Below are 17,749 nucleotides of genomic sequence, written 5' to 3' on the forward strand. Positions count from 1 at the left end.
CACACCGTTGGAATTAGCCTGCAGTGCTCGGTTAGTAAATTACTATGTATTTTTAGTGTCTTATCCTTTTTTACAGGTCTACAGTATGTCTTGATGTCTGACCTTGTGGCATTAAGACCAGTGATGTGTGTGGCCCACTGATGTATGGCTGAAAGGAGTGACATTACTCCTGATTCCTCTAATGTCACAAGCAACTGAGCTATTTTACAGCAGCCAAGTTAACTGAATTACACTGACAGCATCACAAGGGCAGACCTGCTAAGCAGATTACAGCGTCTGCATGCCATATGTATGTGTGCAGGTGAATAGGCTGTGTCTACAAATGCTGTATGGACATGGAGAGATAAACTGCATTGCATCAGTATGGTAAGAATCATAATCATGTCTTTTATTAACCATTTAACAATAACAACTGCTTTTGAAAGAATGCTTGCTAGATCTGCCGTTAATAAGGTGGCTGGATAGTGTACTGGTTAAGGGCTCTGCCTTTGACATGGGAGACCAGGGTTCGAATCCTGGCTAGGGTCAGTACCTATTCAGTAGGGAGTTCAAGGCAAGACTCCCTAACACTGCAGGGTGGCTTCTTGAGCGCGTCTCAGTGGCTGCAGCTCTTGAGCGATATGAGTCCGACAGGGGAAAAGCGCTATACAAATGTTCAGATTATTATTATTATAATAACTAGATAGATAATCACAAAGTATTTAATTTGAGCCTTCAGCAGGAGGTTATGCCAGCCATTAAAACAATACAGTCCTAGGGCCTGATCCAATTCACTATTTCTTCTAAGTTTCCTCCTAGGAAATAATTTTTCAACTTATGTTTAAAGTAACTTTTCAGAACTGAGAAATTGAGAAAGTACCAAAAAGTAGGTGAAGAAGTACTGTCAGAATTATTCTGAGTTTTCTTTTCTATCTTGCTGGTGGCTTAAAATGCATTTTATTGACAAGGTGTAAAATTATTACCTTGGAGAAAACTTATTCAATTCACATTGTTTCTCTTAAGTTTTCTCCTAGGTCATATTTTCATACCTTTCATACCTTATCAACAGTGGCTTACAAAGGGGGTAGAGCAGGGACCAGCCTGCCCCGGGTCTCAGAGTGGGGGGTGAAAGCCGCCGCCCCCCTGCAGCTGAAGCGTCCCAGCCGGCGGCCGCAGTGCAAAGTATAGCATGCAATCAGAAAGTATAGCATGCAATCAGAAAGTATAGCATGCAATCAGAAGCAGTGCACTGCTGCTATCACACCTGCTCCTCAGAGTCCATCGATATCAGACTTCCTGTCACCACTACGCTCTCCCCCTAGTACTGGCATTGCTACCTGCACTCGCGTAATTACGTGATGTAGGGAGAGGTGCCAGGAAATAGGGGAGAGCTGAGTGGTGACAGGAAGTCAGATATCGGTGGACTCTGCGGTGGAGCAGGTAAGATAACAGCATGTCATGCAGCTGTGCTATACTCTGCATGGCTACCTATAGTGGGGGCAACTATTCCAGGCTACCTATACTGGGAGCAAATATTCCAGGCTACCTATAGTGGGGGCAACTATTCCAGTCTACCTATAGTGGGGGCAACTATTCCAGGCTACCTATAGTGGGGACACCTATTCTAAGCTACCTATACTGGGGGCAACTATTAAAGGCTATCTATACTGGTGGCAACTATTCCAGGCTACCTATCTGAGAGCAACTATTCCAGGCTACCTAAACTGGGGGCAATTATTGCAGGCTACCTATACTGAGAGCAACTATTCCAGGCTACCTATACTGGGGGCAACTATTCCAGGCTACCTAAACTGGGGGCAACTATTCCAGGCTACCTATACAGTAGAATCTCTTTATAGTAAACACTGATATAGTAAACCTCTGGATATAGTAAACTCAGTCCTCAGGTCCTAGCAAATGCGTCTTGTGTATAAATACATCTGATATAGTAAACTGCCTGGTCTACTGTACTGAGGGGAACTATACCAGGCTACCTATACTGAGGGCACATATACCAGGCTATCTATACTGGGGGCACCTATACCTAGAATTAAGTGCCCTAGGTACGCCACTGCTTATCAATAAAATTCTTTTGTGTGCTGAAGGATACTTTAACTGGTTTTTACCCCTTAAGGTTCCTAACATTTTTGACACATTAGCTGTGTCACTTTGATACAGCAGTATCTTTTTAATTACTTCTACCATCTTAGTGATATATATTTTGTTTTGTTTTTTTCAGTACAATGTAGGCTTTCTGTGGGTTATACTTTGTTCCTAAAACTATTTTATTTTATAGTCATTTTATCGGGAAAAATTAGTCAGAAATGCAGAAAATACACATTTTTCACCCTTCCTAATTTTCACATGAAATAGATCATTCATTCTATGTGTAGTACGGATGATAAATAGAACAATAGTAGCATGGAAATGAGTCTCATATTTTTTTTCCAGTTTAATAGCTTAATTTGTAAGATTGCATCTGACTATCACAATTGCGGTTGAAGAAACCCTTTGAACTTTCCTGCACTTAAGCCTCATTAGAAGTCTTATCTCATTGCTTCTCCACAGTTCAAGCTTCTATTTACTTTTCAGGAAACCAGACTGCATTGGACAAGCTCTTTTGCATAGACAATAACAATTCGTTTAACTCTTGCTGTACTGGAAAACATAAAAAAGGACTTCATAAAATGTATTACTAGGGCTAGTATCATGAGTACCCATGTTTATCTCATCATGCAATATGTAATTTTAGGTACACTTTAACTAGAGTGATTTTTTTTCCCTTTTTTTTTTTTTTTTTTGCTTGGATAGGGCTGAAGGGTTATTTCATATATAATTTGATAAATAGATAAGGAGTGATAATTTATAATTTTTTGCGCATGCACGTGCCCAATTTATTATATACCTGTTGTGCCTGCTGTAAGAGCTCCATGCGCTCATGTAGGATTTGGCTGTCGAACTCCCGGCTCTGTCGCAGTATCTGCCTTCGCAGCTTCTCCACGGCTAGCCTCAAGTCTTCCCTTTGCGCCTCGTTCAGGCACTCACTGACCCTCTTCCCGGGCTCATGCTGTAAAGCGTTGTACAGCGTGGCCTCCAGCTCCTGGATTTTCTAGCACAAGTCACACCGGTCACCAGAAGTTGTGTTTGCGAGAAACAAAACATAAATAGGAACAATAAGGATACAGGAATAGACAGGCACTGTAATACAAACAGCTATATGATAAGACAAAATACGGATATTCCAGTTCATTATCTCCTGATAAATATTTTACCCTAGTAGTTTGCTAAATAAAAAAAATCCTTGTAACTCACGGCATTGTGAGCTCATGGTTACCCTGCAGACCCTGTTCACAAGTTATGTGACATCATGAGGCCTCATTGCATAATAATCATAATATATTCTCTTGTTCTACCATGAGACCTGTATATCATATCTTCTTCTGGAGTCACATTCATTTATTATATCATGAACAACATTAAAAGGATTAACCAGGCGTTAGTATTCACCCTGCCAGCGTGTACGTATATTCCGACTGGTGCTCATTTGGCCGCAGGAAGAAGCTGAGAGACAGCTCTCCCTCTGCTGGATAATTTAGGAGAATTTAACAAATATTTTCCTGTAATGAATACCTAGTGTAATTTTTTCTTTTGGCCATGTAATTTGGGGTCCAGCTACTACCAGCACCTGAATTAGGGATTTAATAGTAATTGTGCCTGTGCCGCTATAGATGTAATTAATTTAAAGAGGAACACCAGTGAAAATAACGTAATGAACAAAAGTGCTTAATTTTTACAATAATTATCTAAAAATTATTTAGTCAGTGTTTGCCCATTGTAAAATCTTTCCTCTCCCTGATTTACATTCTGACATTTATCACATGGTGACATTTATACTGCTGGCAGATCACCTGGAATCATCAGTGGAAGTAGCTGCTGCTTGCTTTTTTGGCAGTTGGAAACAGCTGTTATTTCCCACAATGCAACAAGGCTCCCACGGTGTGATGTCAGCACCATGGTCCTGACATCACACTGTGGGAGGGCTTTTACTACAATATCAGCCATACAGAGCCCCTTGATGACCTGTTGAAGAAAAGGTAAAGATTTCTCATGGGAAAGGAGGTATCAGCTACTGACTGGGATGAAGTTCAATCCTTGGTTATAGTTTCTCTTTAAGGGAAAAAAAAATACATTTTGGGGGGAGATTATGGCACATATATGTAAGGAGGCCATTAATGATCACCCCATATTAAATCTGGTATCCTCTTGAAAGGTTGTTTCATGGAGAAAGTCCCTAACCCTGAGTTCAAGTATCATAAATTATCCAAGTACTGAGTCCATAGAGATTTGCCCGATCAGGGAATCTTCAATGGACCAGCACACTGAAGGAGAATGTATGTGCTTTATCCAGTCCTATTTTTATTATTATTATTATTATTATTTTCTATTCAGAAGGGAAGAAGTAGAACCTTTACTATCCACTACTTTCTCACTTTCCATCCTGGTGACACCGTGGAATCTAATTATGGTGCTTGGTGTCACGGACACAGGGAATGAGAGACATTTTCTACAGTGACAAACTGACAGGTTGTGATCCTTCAGTGCCTATTTAAAATAAAGGCATAACAGTTTAAACTAAAATTAGACTTAAATTGCCGTACTTCTATTAGGAACATTCTGTGGCAATAAAGGAAAAAAATAGATGCATTGTAAAACTCCACTCAGCAAGGATCATTCAATAGTGCATAACATGCTAAATACCTACCATATGTGCCTGATCCAGCGCCTGTTTCCTGTAGTCAAGTTCTTCTTCTAAGTAGCCTTTTTGCTTGCTGAACAAATCCTGCCGGAGACAAGCAGAAGGGAATGCATTAGTCAGGACTAGAAGCCAGGATAAGACACAAGAAACTCCATGTGATGTCATTTCCCTGCAATTCATTTTATCTGCCCAACAAAGGTACTGGGACCTCAGGGAAATGGACTGATTGGATGATTAATAGTTGGGAGGTAGTTAAGGTAAATTGTTTACAATGACAAACTAAGAAAGCCCTCACAAACAGAGTATTACCTTTATAGAAGCACAATTGTTAAAGTGATCAGGGCCGGACCAAGGCAGAGGCTCAGGAAGCACCAGCCTCTGGGCAGCCATTGCAGATTATCTGCTAACAGAGCGTGCTTGTAGCTGTTGCTTGCTTGTTAGCACTGCCGGGATCCTCTTCAGCCCTGTTGCAGCATCTCCCCTCAATAACTCCCTCTACTGGTGTCTCTCATTAGGCCACATCACTAGAAGGAGTCATAGAGAGGAAACGCTGCAACCAGCTGAAGAGGGATCCTGGTAGCCAACAGGTGAGTAAAACCTACAAGCACCCTCCACTGTCAAGACACTGCAAATGGGGGAGGCTAGCTAATACTGGGGGAACACCTGAATATCTATACCGGGGAAGGGGGTTCTATAATACTGGGGTTATATTTGGCTACTTATACTGGGGGGAACCTACCTACTTAATACCGGGGGCCCAGGGCACATTTGTCTATCCATGCTGTATATGTATAATACTGGGGGACATCTGGTTATCTTTATTGGGGGAGGCTACTTTATGATGGGGGAATATCTGGCTATACTGGTTTGGGGGTCTACCTAATACTGGGGCACATCTGGGCGTACGTATGTCTCTGCCGCCGGTGAGTTGGGTGCAGGGTGGGCTGAATGACGGCTCTCCCTGCTGCCGCTCCCTGGTGGTGTTAAATACCATTCCCCCTCCGAGTTGTAGCAACTCAGAGGGAGATGTAATTCGGGGTCTGGCAACTCTTACGTGGGACGCACAGCATAGCACTAGTCCTATGACGGTGCTGAAATAACCTGCTTTGCAATTTTGCGGGGCGTACTTTGGAACCCAGGGCCGGTTCTAGACTTTTTGCCGCCTGAGGCAAACTTGTGAGGGTGCGCCCTAACCCCCACTCCCCCGGTAGTATAATTGCTCCCAGTATAGGTAGCCAGGAAGGCGGAGCAGCAGGCACAGCAGTGGGGAGGGAAGTCAGACCCCTCTCCCTCCCCTGGGGCTCCCCCGTCCGCGCTCCCCCTCTAGCTAATTGCGCAGCATTTCTATTAGGCAGCGAGTGGGGAAATCAATGACTCACCTGCTCACGTTCCACCGCTCGTGTCACTTCCTGCAATGCCGCCCACTGTACTGTGGAAGTACAGTGACCCCCCCCTCCCCACCACTGTGCCCGATGCTCCCCCTTCCTGGCTGCTACCCCCTTCAGCTCCACGGCCCCTTACCCACGGCCAGGTGGGTGCCGACCCCCCCACTTCCGCTGCCTGAGGAACCTGCCTGACCCTACCTCATGGGCTGTTGGAACCTCTGCCTCTGGTGCTGCAGAATGTTGTCCCAACCCAGAAAGTGACCCTATCACAAATGCTCATTTGACTGGATAAGAAAAGATAAGGAAAGAAATAGTATCTGTGCTTTAATTAAACACTCCTGTTTCAGGATATTACAGTGGATGCCCATGTATAAATCCAGTACAGGGTCACAACCAGACGATATAGGCTTCTACTTAGACCCAATAGGATTTATGAATATATACTGCATACTTTCGTATTAAAAACTCTAAACATTAGATATTTATGGCCCAAAAAAGTGACTTTAAAAACCTCATCTGTACTTTGGGACTAGCTCTGCTCCTGGAATTAGGGATATGCTGGAATGAACTGTCCCAGTTAGTTTTCATTACATTCTACTTACTGCAGCTATGAACATGCCAATGCAACATCTGAAAGCAGCAGTCACGGACATATGGCACATATGGCATGCAAAAGTACATATGGTCATGAAGAGTCGACTAAACGAGGAGGAAAATACATGATAAAATACACATATTTTTTTTTTGCTCTTACAGTAGGTTCAGATCTGAAAAATATTGGACTAGTACATATCCTCATGGGGCATTCTCGGGGCTTTCTTTATTTTCAAAATCACTTCAGTTCAGTCCAACTGCCAGAAAAATCTGCAACAAGTAGGGAGGCTGCCGACATCTTTGTATAGATCCTGTCCATGGAGTGCTTTTGTAAAAAATAAAGGAATTACTGAGAATCCCTGTGAGGAGATGGACTAGTCCAAAACCTGTCAGATCTGCCAGATTTTCATTAACCATTAAGTGACAACAACATAGGAAAAAAGAAATTTATAGTGCATTTTACTCAAATGCATCTCATATGTATTTTCAATTTTACAATGTGTTTGCAATAGTAGTCCTTTAACCCTTAGAGTGAGAAAAAGGGAACCCAGCCTAGTTCTATATAGGCTTAGGCGAGCCCAGGCCACTATGGGTGTACCTTTATGGATATAGACGTTAATCGGGACAATTAAAATCTGAGTTCCTAATAGGGGCACCACAGTGGTACAGATGCAGTGAAACAAAACAGAGGGCTATCACAATAAAATAGTGTTAAAACAGGCCCAATTTTGAGACCACACCCCTTTTACAGTAACATGCCCTATTTTCCTCCCTGTTAACCACCTCTTACCTATTTTAATTATCACAAATGTCTTTTGCAGGAAACGTTATTTTAAACAGAAGATGAAAAATATTTTTTTTAGGAAAAAACTTAGGAGAAAAAGTGAGTTGAATAAGGGCCTATGTTCACTTATGTGTCATAAGTAGCAAAAAAAAAGTTATTGCTGATTAATTGGGGCCATAGCTAAAATGTCAAAACCCTTCTAGTTCATAAGGTAAAAACAAGGGCTAGGTGTGAAGGGGTTAAAGCCCTAGGAAAGATTTTTCATAGTTAGTAAAGGTGAACAATTAATATTCATTCAGGTGATGTTAGAAATGCACAAGATGAGAGGAGTTATGATATTGTAGGTATAAATATGTATATATGGTTGATGAGAGAAGTTTGAGGTAATCTGAAAAAGTTTACAAAAAAACTGCACTTACTGGTAGTCTTACCTTCTCATTTTCCAGATCAATCATCTTTTGCGTGAGGGCCGCTTCCGTCACCTCGATCTGCTTTAGCCACTGCAATCAAGCACAGACAGCACACCCGACCGGTGAGTCAATATGGTGTAAATTTGGCCACACATTGAAAGTCTGAACTTTTGATTAGATCAGTTGAACGTTTCAACCATGCAACTAGTCTACTAAATGTACAATGACGCTTCACTGGAGTTTGCCATATAAGTCAACATACCTGTATGATGTTTGTGTGTGTGTGGTGTGTTGTGGTGTGGTGTGGTGTGTGTGTGTGTGTGTATACAGTGTGTGTGTGTGTGTGTATGTGTGTGTACAGTGTGTGTTAGTGTGGTGTGTGTGTGTGTGTGTGTGTGTGTGTGTGTGTGGTGTGTTGTGGTGTGTGTGTGTGTATACAGTGTGTGTGTGTGTGTGTACAGTGTGTGTTAGTGTGGTGTGGTGTGTGTGTACAGTGTGTGTTAGTGTGGTGTGGTGTGGTGTGTGTGTACAGTGTGTGTGTGTGTGTGTGTGTGTTAGTGTGGTGTGTGTGTATACAGTGTGTGTGTGTACAGTGTGTGTGTGTGTGTGTGTGTGTGCAGTGTGTGTTAGTGTGGTGTGTGTCTCACAGAAAATGTAAACGAGTGCCATTCTCCTATCTTGACTTCAGTAAGTATAAACCAGTACAATCCATCACTCCCAAGGCTGTGAGTAACCAAAAGACAAACCATATTTCCCTAAAAGCAGATGAAGCTTGAGAAATTGTCACACCAACTCCTTCAATACTAATCTCTAATTAGCAGCCAAATCACTTTAATGGAATTTTAATTAAATAAGAGGGAAAGCTAACAATATCTCTCCTCTGTGCAAAGCTTGCTAAGGGATGACAAATATACACTGATGTGTTTTTATTTATCATGAGAATATATGATTATATATATATATATATATATATATATATATATATATATATATATATATAAATATATACATACACACTGTATATATACACACAGACAAAAAAAACCCTAGATTAAATCAATATCAAAATTTGAAAACTGGCCTCCATCTTGAAAACAGCAGTGATTCTCCTGCATAAAGTATTTATTTAGAGGAACTGTATTTTCTGAACATCAAAAGAACTAACTTCCTCCATGAATTTGGGTGGTCTCGGTTGCTTTGGTATCTTCTTCAAATAATTCCAAGCAGCCCAATGAGGCTGAGACCAGAGCTCGGAGGGATGCATATTGTCCGTTCAAGGACTCATTGTTCTTCTTTTCACTGAAGATAGTTCTTTATGACTTTGACAGTACAGTATGTTGAAAATCAATGTCCTGTTGCGGTCGGAGTGAGTTTGTGGCTGTTCAAATGGCTCCATGGTATTGCATGATGTATAAATATCTGCCTGTATTTAGAGGCACTGAAGATAGAACTCCATGTGCAGAACCGCATTCCTAAACCCTCAAGGAACCTCCACCATGTTTCACTGTTTACAGTCATTCTCTTCAGGCCTCTTACAACCATATCAAATTTAAACTCATCAGTCCAAAGGACCTGCTGCCATTTTTGTGCGCCCCAGTTCTTTTGTTTTCATGCATGGATTCTGAGTCATCTGGCCTTGTTTCCATGGCACAACCCCTGTTGCTACCTCACTGGTGATTAAACCAAATACCAATTTGATTTAGGTCTTTTCTTGTTTTTACCCTTATTATATTCTTTGCTTTTTATTTTTAAAGCATCCCCAGTTTATCCACAAGTACTTAAAACTTTTGCACAGGAACATGTTTTTGTATGGCATCAGATCTCAAAGTTTTTCTTTCACCCTTTTTCACAAGGGAATTTCTAAAGGTATGTACACACATGTGACAACCTTCGGCCATAATGACCATTTCAGCTGACAATTGTTATGTGTGTACAGTGTCCGCCAATCAATCATGATCGGGCATCGTTAAGGATTCGTCCTGTCAGAATGATGACCGAGCACAATGCTATTTTCAACCCCAGGCCAATAGAAGCCACTCTGTCATGTAGCGATCGTCATCCCTCCACTCCCTTCAATAGCAACAGAACACATTCTAGGCTAGGGATGTGTCTGTACAGCATCAGTCACCAAATGGTCACCTGAGGGATCATTACCCAATCCCTGATGGGCGACAATTATTGGATGTGTCTTAAAGAAAATCTGTAATGAAAAAAACTCCCCTGGGGGTACTCACCTCGGGTGGCGGAAGCCTCCGGATCCTATTGAGGCTTCCCCCGTCCTCCTCGGTCCCACGGCGGCGGAGAAAATCCTCCCGGGGCGGCGATGTAAATATTTACCTTTTGGCTCCAGTGCAGGCGCAGTATCCGCTCTTCCCATGGAGATCGGCGAATAGCCGATCTCCGTTGGGCCGCTCTTCTGCGCATCCGCAAGTCTCCTGCGCCTGCGCAGTAGAGCGGACCCGACGGAGATTGGCTATTTCTGCCTTTCTCCATCAGAAGAGCCACAACAGCGCCCCCGCTGGAGTCCGAAAAAGGTAAATATTGCACAGGCTGTCGGATTTGTCGCCTGTGCGTTCCTGGGGCTGCACAAGACCGCCGTGGGACACAGTAGCCTCGATAGGGTCCAGAGGCTTCCCCCTACTGAGGTGAGTACCCCCCAGGGGAATTTTTTTTCAGTACAGGTTTTCTTTAAGTCTACATTTGCTTCTTCCAGTTCTATAAAAATCATCAATAAAAGATATCACAAAACACAGCTAATGTATAATGAAAAACTGTACTTTTAATATTATTAACAGCCCATCTCCAGGGTTAGGAAAAGCTAAACTAATTTTACTCCTACCATTAACTATCACTGAACTGTTAAGAAATTACAACAGAAGAATTTCACTTTTCAGTGGTAAACACAGGATTGCTCTCGATGCTTCTTTTTCAAAGGATCTGAACTGAGACATGGGGGTTGCCATCTTTACTTCCTTTTTAAAGGACAACTGACCTGAGAGTTATATGGAGACTGCCATATTTATTTCCTTTTAACCACTTGGCCTTTTGGACATGACTGTCACGTCCAAAAGGCTACTGCGCACTCCCACGTGTGATGCCTGCGTGCTTCCCATTAGCTTGGAGATCAATGAATGGGAACATAGCTCCCATTCATTGATCTAAGTCCCCGGTAGAAAGACCGACAGCTTCTTATCAGAAGCTGCAGTCTTTCTGGCCAAAAAAAATAATCATGTCCTTCTTATACTTCCTGTAAGTGAGAGTGCTCGCTTACAGGATGGAATAAAAAAAATGACTGTGATCATCTTGTGGCCAAATAGTAAAACTACATGTACATACATTTTTTTTTTTACATAAAACACAATAAATTACATATAAAATTAACTTTTTACCTCCAACACCCAAAAAATACCCAAAAACAATTTTTTACTAAAAAAAATTTACAATTTAAAAAAAATAAATAGTAAATAGTTACCTAAAGGTCTGAACTTTTTTAATATGCATGTCAAGAGGGTATATTACTAATATTTTTTAAATTATAAGCTTGTAAATAGTGATGGACGCAAAACTGAAAAAATGCACCTTTATCTCCAAATAAAATATTGGCACCATACATTGTGATAGGGACAAAATTTAAATGGTGTAATAACCGGGACAAATGGGCAAATAAAATGTGTGGGTTTTAATTATGTTAGCATGTATTATTTTAAAGCTATAATGGCTGAAAACTGAGAAATAATGAATTTTTTCCATTTATTTCCTTAATATTCCTGTTAAAATGCATTCAGAAAAAAATAATTCTTAGCAAAATGTACCACCTAAAGAAAGCCTAATTGGTAGCGGAAAAAAATAAGATATAGATCAATTAATTGTGATAATTAGTGATAAAGTTATTGGCGAATGAATGGGAGGTGAAAATTGTTGGGATGCATAAGGTGAAAAACGACTAAAGGCTGAAGTGTAGAGATGTTGCGAACGGTTCCAGGCGAACTTTGGGGGTTCGCATTCGCCTGGACCATGCAAACTTTTGCGGAAGTTCGATTCACCCCATAATGCACTATGAGGGTCAACTTTGACCCTCTGCATCACAGTCAGCAGGCACATTGTAGCCATTCAGGCTACACTAAGCCCTGGAGCCCCCCCCCCCCCCCCCCTTATATAAGGCAGGCTCGCTGGCCATGACACTCACTCGTGTGCCTGCTGCAAATAAAAAGACTAGGGAGAGCTGCTGCAGATTTTTTCTCCTAGGGAAAGATTAGTTAGGCTCTTGGCTTGCTCCTAGCTGATTGTTATTGCTAAAATAGCACCCCTCAACAGCTCTTTTGAGAGCTCTAATGTTTTCCTGGTGTGCTTATTTTTTGTGTGTTGCTCACTGACACTGACATTATACAGCCCTATCTGTTGCAGCTGGACCTTGGTAATTGTTATTACTGTGCCAGCCAGATCCTGCCTAACTATCTATACTGGGACACCTACCTATGCCTATCTAACTACTGGGGCACCTACTTACCTATACGGGGACACATACCTACCTACCTATACTAGGGGACGTACCTATGCCTACCTACCTATACTGGGACCCCTACCTATGCCTAGCTAACTACTGGGACACCTACCTATGCTTACCTACCTATACTGGGTCTCCTACCTATGCCTAGCTAACTACTGAGGCACCTACCTACCTATACTGGGTCTCCTACCTATGCCTAGCTAACTACTGAGGCACCTACCTACCTATACTTGGACTCCTACCTATGCTTACCTACCTATACTGGGTCTCCTACCTATGCCTAGCTAACTACTGAGGCACCTACCTATGCCTACCTACCTATACTGGGACTCCTACCTATGCCTACCTACCTATACTGGGTCTCCTACCTATGCCTAGCTAACTACTGGGACACCTACCTATGCCTACCTACCTATACTGGAACTCCTACCTATGCCTACCTACCTACCTATACTGGGACTCCTACCTATGCCTACCTACATACAAGAAGATAATAAGGTCGTTGCTTCATTGTAGACAGACCAAATTTGATCAGCTTGACAGTCACTGTAGTTCATCATTGAGCTACCACAGCCCGGCGACCATATGGGCTGGAAAACTGCCACGGCCTGCACTCTGGCCATGTTGCGCACCAGTCCAGCACAGCCGTCACTACGCAAACAGCTGTTTGCGGTGCGTTACACAGTGAGTTTGGTGTGTCAGTGTGAAGCAGTACTCTAATTACACTCCCTGATTGATGTATACACATGCAAGATGTTTGAAAGCACTTTAGGCCTGCAATTTAGCATTCAATGTGATTCTGCCCTTAAAAAGCTGCTTTGCATAAAATCCAGATTTTTCCCGGGGACTTTGGGCATGTATCCCACTCCGCCATGCCCCCCTTCAGGTGTTAGACCCTTTGAAACATCTTTTCCATCACTTTTGTGGCCAGCATAATTTTTTCTATTATGCAAAGTTCGCCTCCCCATTGAAGTCTATTGCGGTTCGCGAACTTTTACGCAAACTGAACCTTCCGCGGAAGTTTGCGAACCGAAAATCGGAGGTTCGCGACATCTCTAATGAAGTGGTTGAATAATACTATTTGCCAGGCAGTCCTGCTGATCTTTTTAGCATCAGTAGTGTGTGAATCACACATCTGAAACAAGCATGCAGCAAATGCAAGAAAACTTGAGTCAAACAATTGATCTGCATCATGCATGCTTGGTTAGGGGCTATGGCTAAAAGTATGAAAGGCAGAGGATCAGCAGGGCAGCCAAGCAATGTGCATTGTTTAAAAGGAAACAAATATGGCAGCCTCCGTATCCCTCTCAGTTCAGTTGTACTTTAAAAATATCAGTTGCCTGGCCCTGATCTTTTATGTTCAGTAGTTTCTCAGTCACCTGAAGCAAGCAAGCAGTCAGTGGAGACAGAACCCCTGTGGCTGATTCAAAATGTATGAATGACAAAGGATCAGTGCAACAGCCAGGGAGGAAGTCTGCAATGACACTGCCCATATTCCTCGCAGTCCAGGTTTCCTTCCAGCTCTGCATCTTGGGACCGTGCAAAACATCGATTCTGTAGCATTCCTACCTATAAAAAGTACAACGTGCCATTTTTTCAGTGGTTTGTAAAAGTAGGAGGCTTTGTCTTAACACATTGTTCTATTGCCAGGGCCAGATTTCTAGAAAAGGCCACAAAGGCCCGGGCCTTGGAGATGCCTGATCATGAAAAAGAGGTAGATACATATGAAAGAGGAGGCTGCAAATGGGAATCAATACAGGAAAAAGGGAACCTAATGTTCATGCGAGCTGTTCAAGAAAGAGAGGGTCTACAGTACATCAATACACATGGGAGAGGGGTCAGCACATGGAATGGGAGGGACGCACAAGAAAGGGAAGTCACAACACATTTTGGCTAGGGGCAGAAAAAGTATACATCCAGCCTTGTCTATTGCACATTAGCCCAGGTGTCATTCTCATAAACAGAGTTCACCTGCATCACTTGGACCATCCCAGAATGGACACTGAACCTCTGATGCATGAACATATTTTTACTAAAATGTGAAGCCACTTCATTCATCTAGCCATCACATCCAGACTTTCCCTTGTGTGAATCTGATTGGTGGCCGTGAGAAAATGACTTCACTTTTTAGTAAGTAAAAACCACAGGTGAAGACTTCAATGTTGTTTTCCAGAAAATTTTTATTAGAGAAGAAATCGGCTGAACATGGAATCTGGACCAACTCTCAATGTTTCCTCCATTCTCCACATTTAGGACACCACAGCCCAGACCACAATAGTATTACATGCACTGCCTGTCCAAAAAAAGGTCAAATTGTGAAAAAGGGGTTCAGGGAGCATCATTTTTACACATAAATTTGGCATGACAGAGTCCAGACCTCCAGAAGGATATCTGAGGCAAGTAATAAAATAATCTTTACTTAGCCAAGGTTTTTTCCAACCCCTGGAAGTCATGTGTGTCCTTCGCCACAGCTCGTCTTCACCCGGGTCCCGCTGGCAGGCTCTGCAGTATTGGCGACCTCCGATGGGTCTGTTTCTTCTGCACATTCGCCGGCGTGCTCCAGTGCCGCGCGCTTTCATGCCCACCTCACCGAGAATGTACTGTACTGCCTTTTTGACTGGGAGAAGACCAGAGCTTCAGTGGGGGACAAACGTGACCTCTAGGGGCTGGAAGAAACCCCAGGTAAGTAAAGATAACTTTTATTTCTTGCCTTGGATATCCTTTAAAGGGAACCTAAAGGGAAAAAAAAAACGTTTAACTTACCTGGGGCTTCTACCAGCCCCCTGTGCCCGCGCCATCACTGCACAATGCTCCAGTCTCCCGCTGCGGCCCTCCTTAACCCAGGTGACACGGCGAGTCGATCAGGAAGCATGCAAACTGTTTAAAGAGGGGGTGACAGCAATATCGCGAAGTGACAGCATAGGCACAGGATGGCTGCAGGGGGCTGGTAGAAGCCCCAGGTAACTGAAACTGTATTTTATTTTTGCTTTACGTTCCCTTTAAACCCATTGAGAATCTAACGGATGTGCTGGAGAAAAATGTGCTACTCTCCAATCATCGCTACAAAATCTTGGCGAAAAATCGATGCAACTCTCGACAGATTTAAATGTTTAAAAACAATGGTGCATGAGCCAGCCTGGGGCCCCGGGAACTCTCACTGCCCGGGGCCCCAGAACCAGCATCTAACACCATATGTGAGCGCAGCCAAAACCTTGGAGCTGCCACCTCCAAGGCCAATTGTGTGTTTGGTAAGTTTTAGAGCAGTAGGAGACAGGCCTTGGAGGTGGCAGCTCCAAGGTTTTGGCTGCGCTCACATATGGTGTTAGATGCTGGTTCTGGGGCCCCGGGCAGTGAGAGTTCCCGGGGCCCCAGGCTGGCTCATGCACCATTGTTTTTAATTATTGTAGTATCCCATGCAGTTTAGTTAGGAGGGGGGCAGATGAGAGGGAATATCCTGCACGCTGGTGCCCCCTGCTGGACATATTGCCCTTGTCTATATGCAACTGAAGCCCTCTCCTACTAATTGGCTGACTTGCTCAGCTTTTGCTTGATTATCACTGCAGGCTAGGTGTATTATGTGTGCACTTTTCATTGGCTTATAAGCAGCCTGCAGGCTTTATAAAGCAGCAGAGAACTGTTTGGGCGTGAGGTTCTCCAATTGTGTGTTTGGTAAGATTTAAATGTTGTGACATTACAGAAGTTAATCAAAATGATTCCACAGTATCATTATAGATTTTTTAAGGACAGGCACTATATAAATAAATGATAGTGATTTGTTGTAGGGCTGGCAATCACAAGAAAGTCAAAATCTTGAGTGGGTCAAAATTAGCCTTTTATTTCTACATTTATTTATCTGTTCTTAGCTTTACCCATAAAGAGATTGCAGTTTGCCTGCTGTCACCTTTTAGATAATTCTTAATAAGTGTAAGTGATAAAGAAACAGCTTGAGTACCTTTTCACAGAGAGAGAGCACGGTACCCGCCTGGATTACTGCAACCTGTTCTTCATTCCGCAAGTTCTGTATTAAAGAAAAATAGACACCTTCATACAAACACTGCTAACAGTAACTACTGCTAACCAATCCAGATGATTTCTTGTCTTTATTTTTTTTTTTTTCAAAAATGAATTTTATTTGTTTCAAAATTTTTATTGAAATTTTCCATTTAACATAACATATAGACTTTTAATGAATTTTATTTCAAAGTAACGGCAGTCAAACATCAGTAACATCAAGTAATCCTCAGTATTATTATAGCAAAAAGGGGATTAACTAACTATAGTGTAAAACGGCTTCCTTAACATACGACTCGTGTAGATCTGGTTACACTAGTCTCAATCAATCTCCCAAATTCTGGCAATATAGATCCTTTTCCAGTTTCCAGTATAAAGTAATATAAAGTAGACAACAATGCTACCTTAAACACTGTGCTAAAAGGTAGACAGGGCCATCATGCCATGATTGGAGGCTAGTATCTTTCCAGATCTCAATTTTACCCAGTTCTATAACCCTAAGAGGTGACAGAAGGGGTCAAATTATTTAAGGTGTCAGTTAGCCCCATGCATACAGCTAGACAGGCCCAGCCAGCCAAACTATTCATTAGGCAATAAGCCTATGAAATAAATATAGCAATAACTCTGCAGACTACTTTTACCTGACCACTTAATCTATGGTCCTTTATATTCGGACTCTGGGTGTTGCGACGTGCTATTTGTTGGCACTCACACTCCTCTTGTACTTATAACTGCTCGCACTTATATGAATGTAGATTCATATAAGTGCGAGCAGTTATAAGTACAAGAAGAGTGTGAGTGCCAACAAATAGCACGTCGCAACACCCAGAGTCCGAATATAAAGGACCATAGATTAAGTGGTCAGGTAAAAGTAGTCTGCAGAGACAGTCCACCCATTAAGCCCAAGTGATAGTAAACGTATGGGTTCTGTCCAGTTTTAAAGCTCTCAGCTCCTCCATGACTTAGATAAATTCAATTTTGGTGAGCCATTCTTTCATGGTTGGGACTACTGGGAGACTTCCACCATCGAGGGATCAAAGTGTATCAGCAATTAATTTTTGCACGTCTTCATAGACATGTCATGATGATGCAAGACCATTGACAACTTGTTGAAGGGAATCGTCAGGGAGGATATCGTTGTGGACTACTAATGAACATGCTTCCAAAAGCTTGCAAAACGGGGACAATCTTACCAGATATGATCATACATCGCAGGGCAATGACCACAGTGCCAAAAATCAGCAAGGTAGTTTGGAATAATTTTATTGATAGCTTCAGATAGCTTTAATACTCGCTAGATAGATCTAGTGAGTATTTTATCAT

At 42.4% G+C, this 17,749-nt stretch overlaps 1 protein-coding gene and 1 long non-coding RNA gene across 6 annotated transcripts in view; one reads left to right on the plus strand and one right to left on the minus strand.

The window, feature by feature from the left end:
* The window catches only part of JAKMIP1 (janus kinase and microtubule interacting protein 1), a 213,712-nt gene that overhangs the window by 14,645 nt on the left and 181,318 nt on the right, over positions 1–17,749 (minus strand). For 3 of the 5 annotated variants that reach the window (XM_068277104.1, XM_068277071.1, XM_068277096.1), the window contains 4 exons: positions 16,368–16,433; positions 7,918–7,998; positions 4,742–4,819; positions 2,885–3,088 (listed from right to left, as the gene is read on the minus strand). In XM_068277104.1, coding sequence (XP_068133205.1) covers positions 2,885–3,088; positions 4,742–4,819; positions 7,918–7,998; positions 16,368–16,433 — 429 coding nt within the window. The remainder of the gene's footprint in view (positions 1–2,884; positions 3,089–4,741; positions 4,820–7,917; positions 7,999–16,367; positions 16,434–17,749) is intronic. The other 2 variants (XM_068277088.1, XM_068277079.1) reach the window with 2 other exon arrangements.
* Positions 1–17,749, plus strand: part of LOC137563968 (uncharacterized) — a 50,729-nt gene that overhangs the window by 1,044 nt on the left and 31,936 nt on the right. The window contains exons 2-3 of the long non-coding RNA XR_011030483.1: positions 77–366; positions 7,945–8,030. This is a non-coding gene — a long non-coding RNA (uncharacterized lncRNA). The remainder of the gene's footprint in view (positions 1–76; positions 367–7,944; positions 8,031–17,749) is intronic.

Source organism: Hyperolius riggenbachi, chromosome 1 (genome assembly GCF_040937935.1).
Source record: "Hyperolius riggenbachi isolate aHypRig1 chromosome 1, aHypRig1.pri, whole genome shotgun sequence".
Lineage (NCBI taxonomy): Eukaryota > Metazoa > Chordata > Amphibia > Anura > Hyperoliidae > Hyperolius > Hyperolius riggenbachi.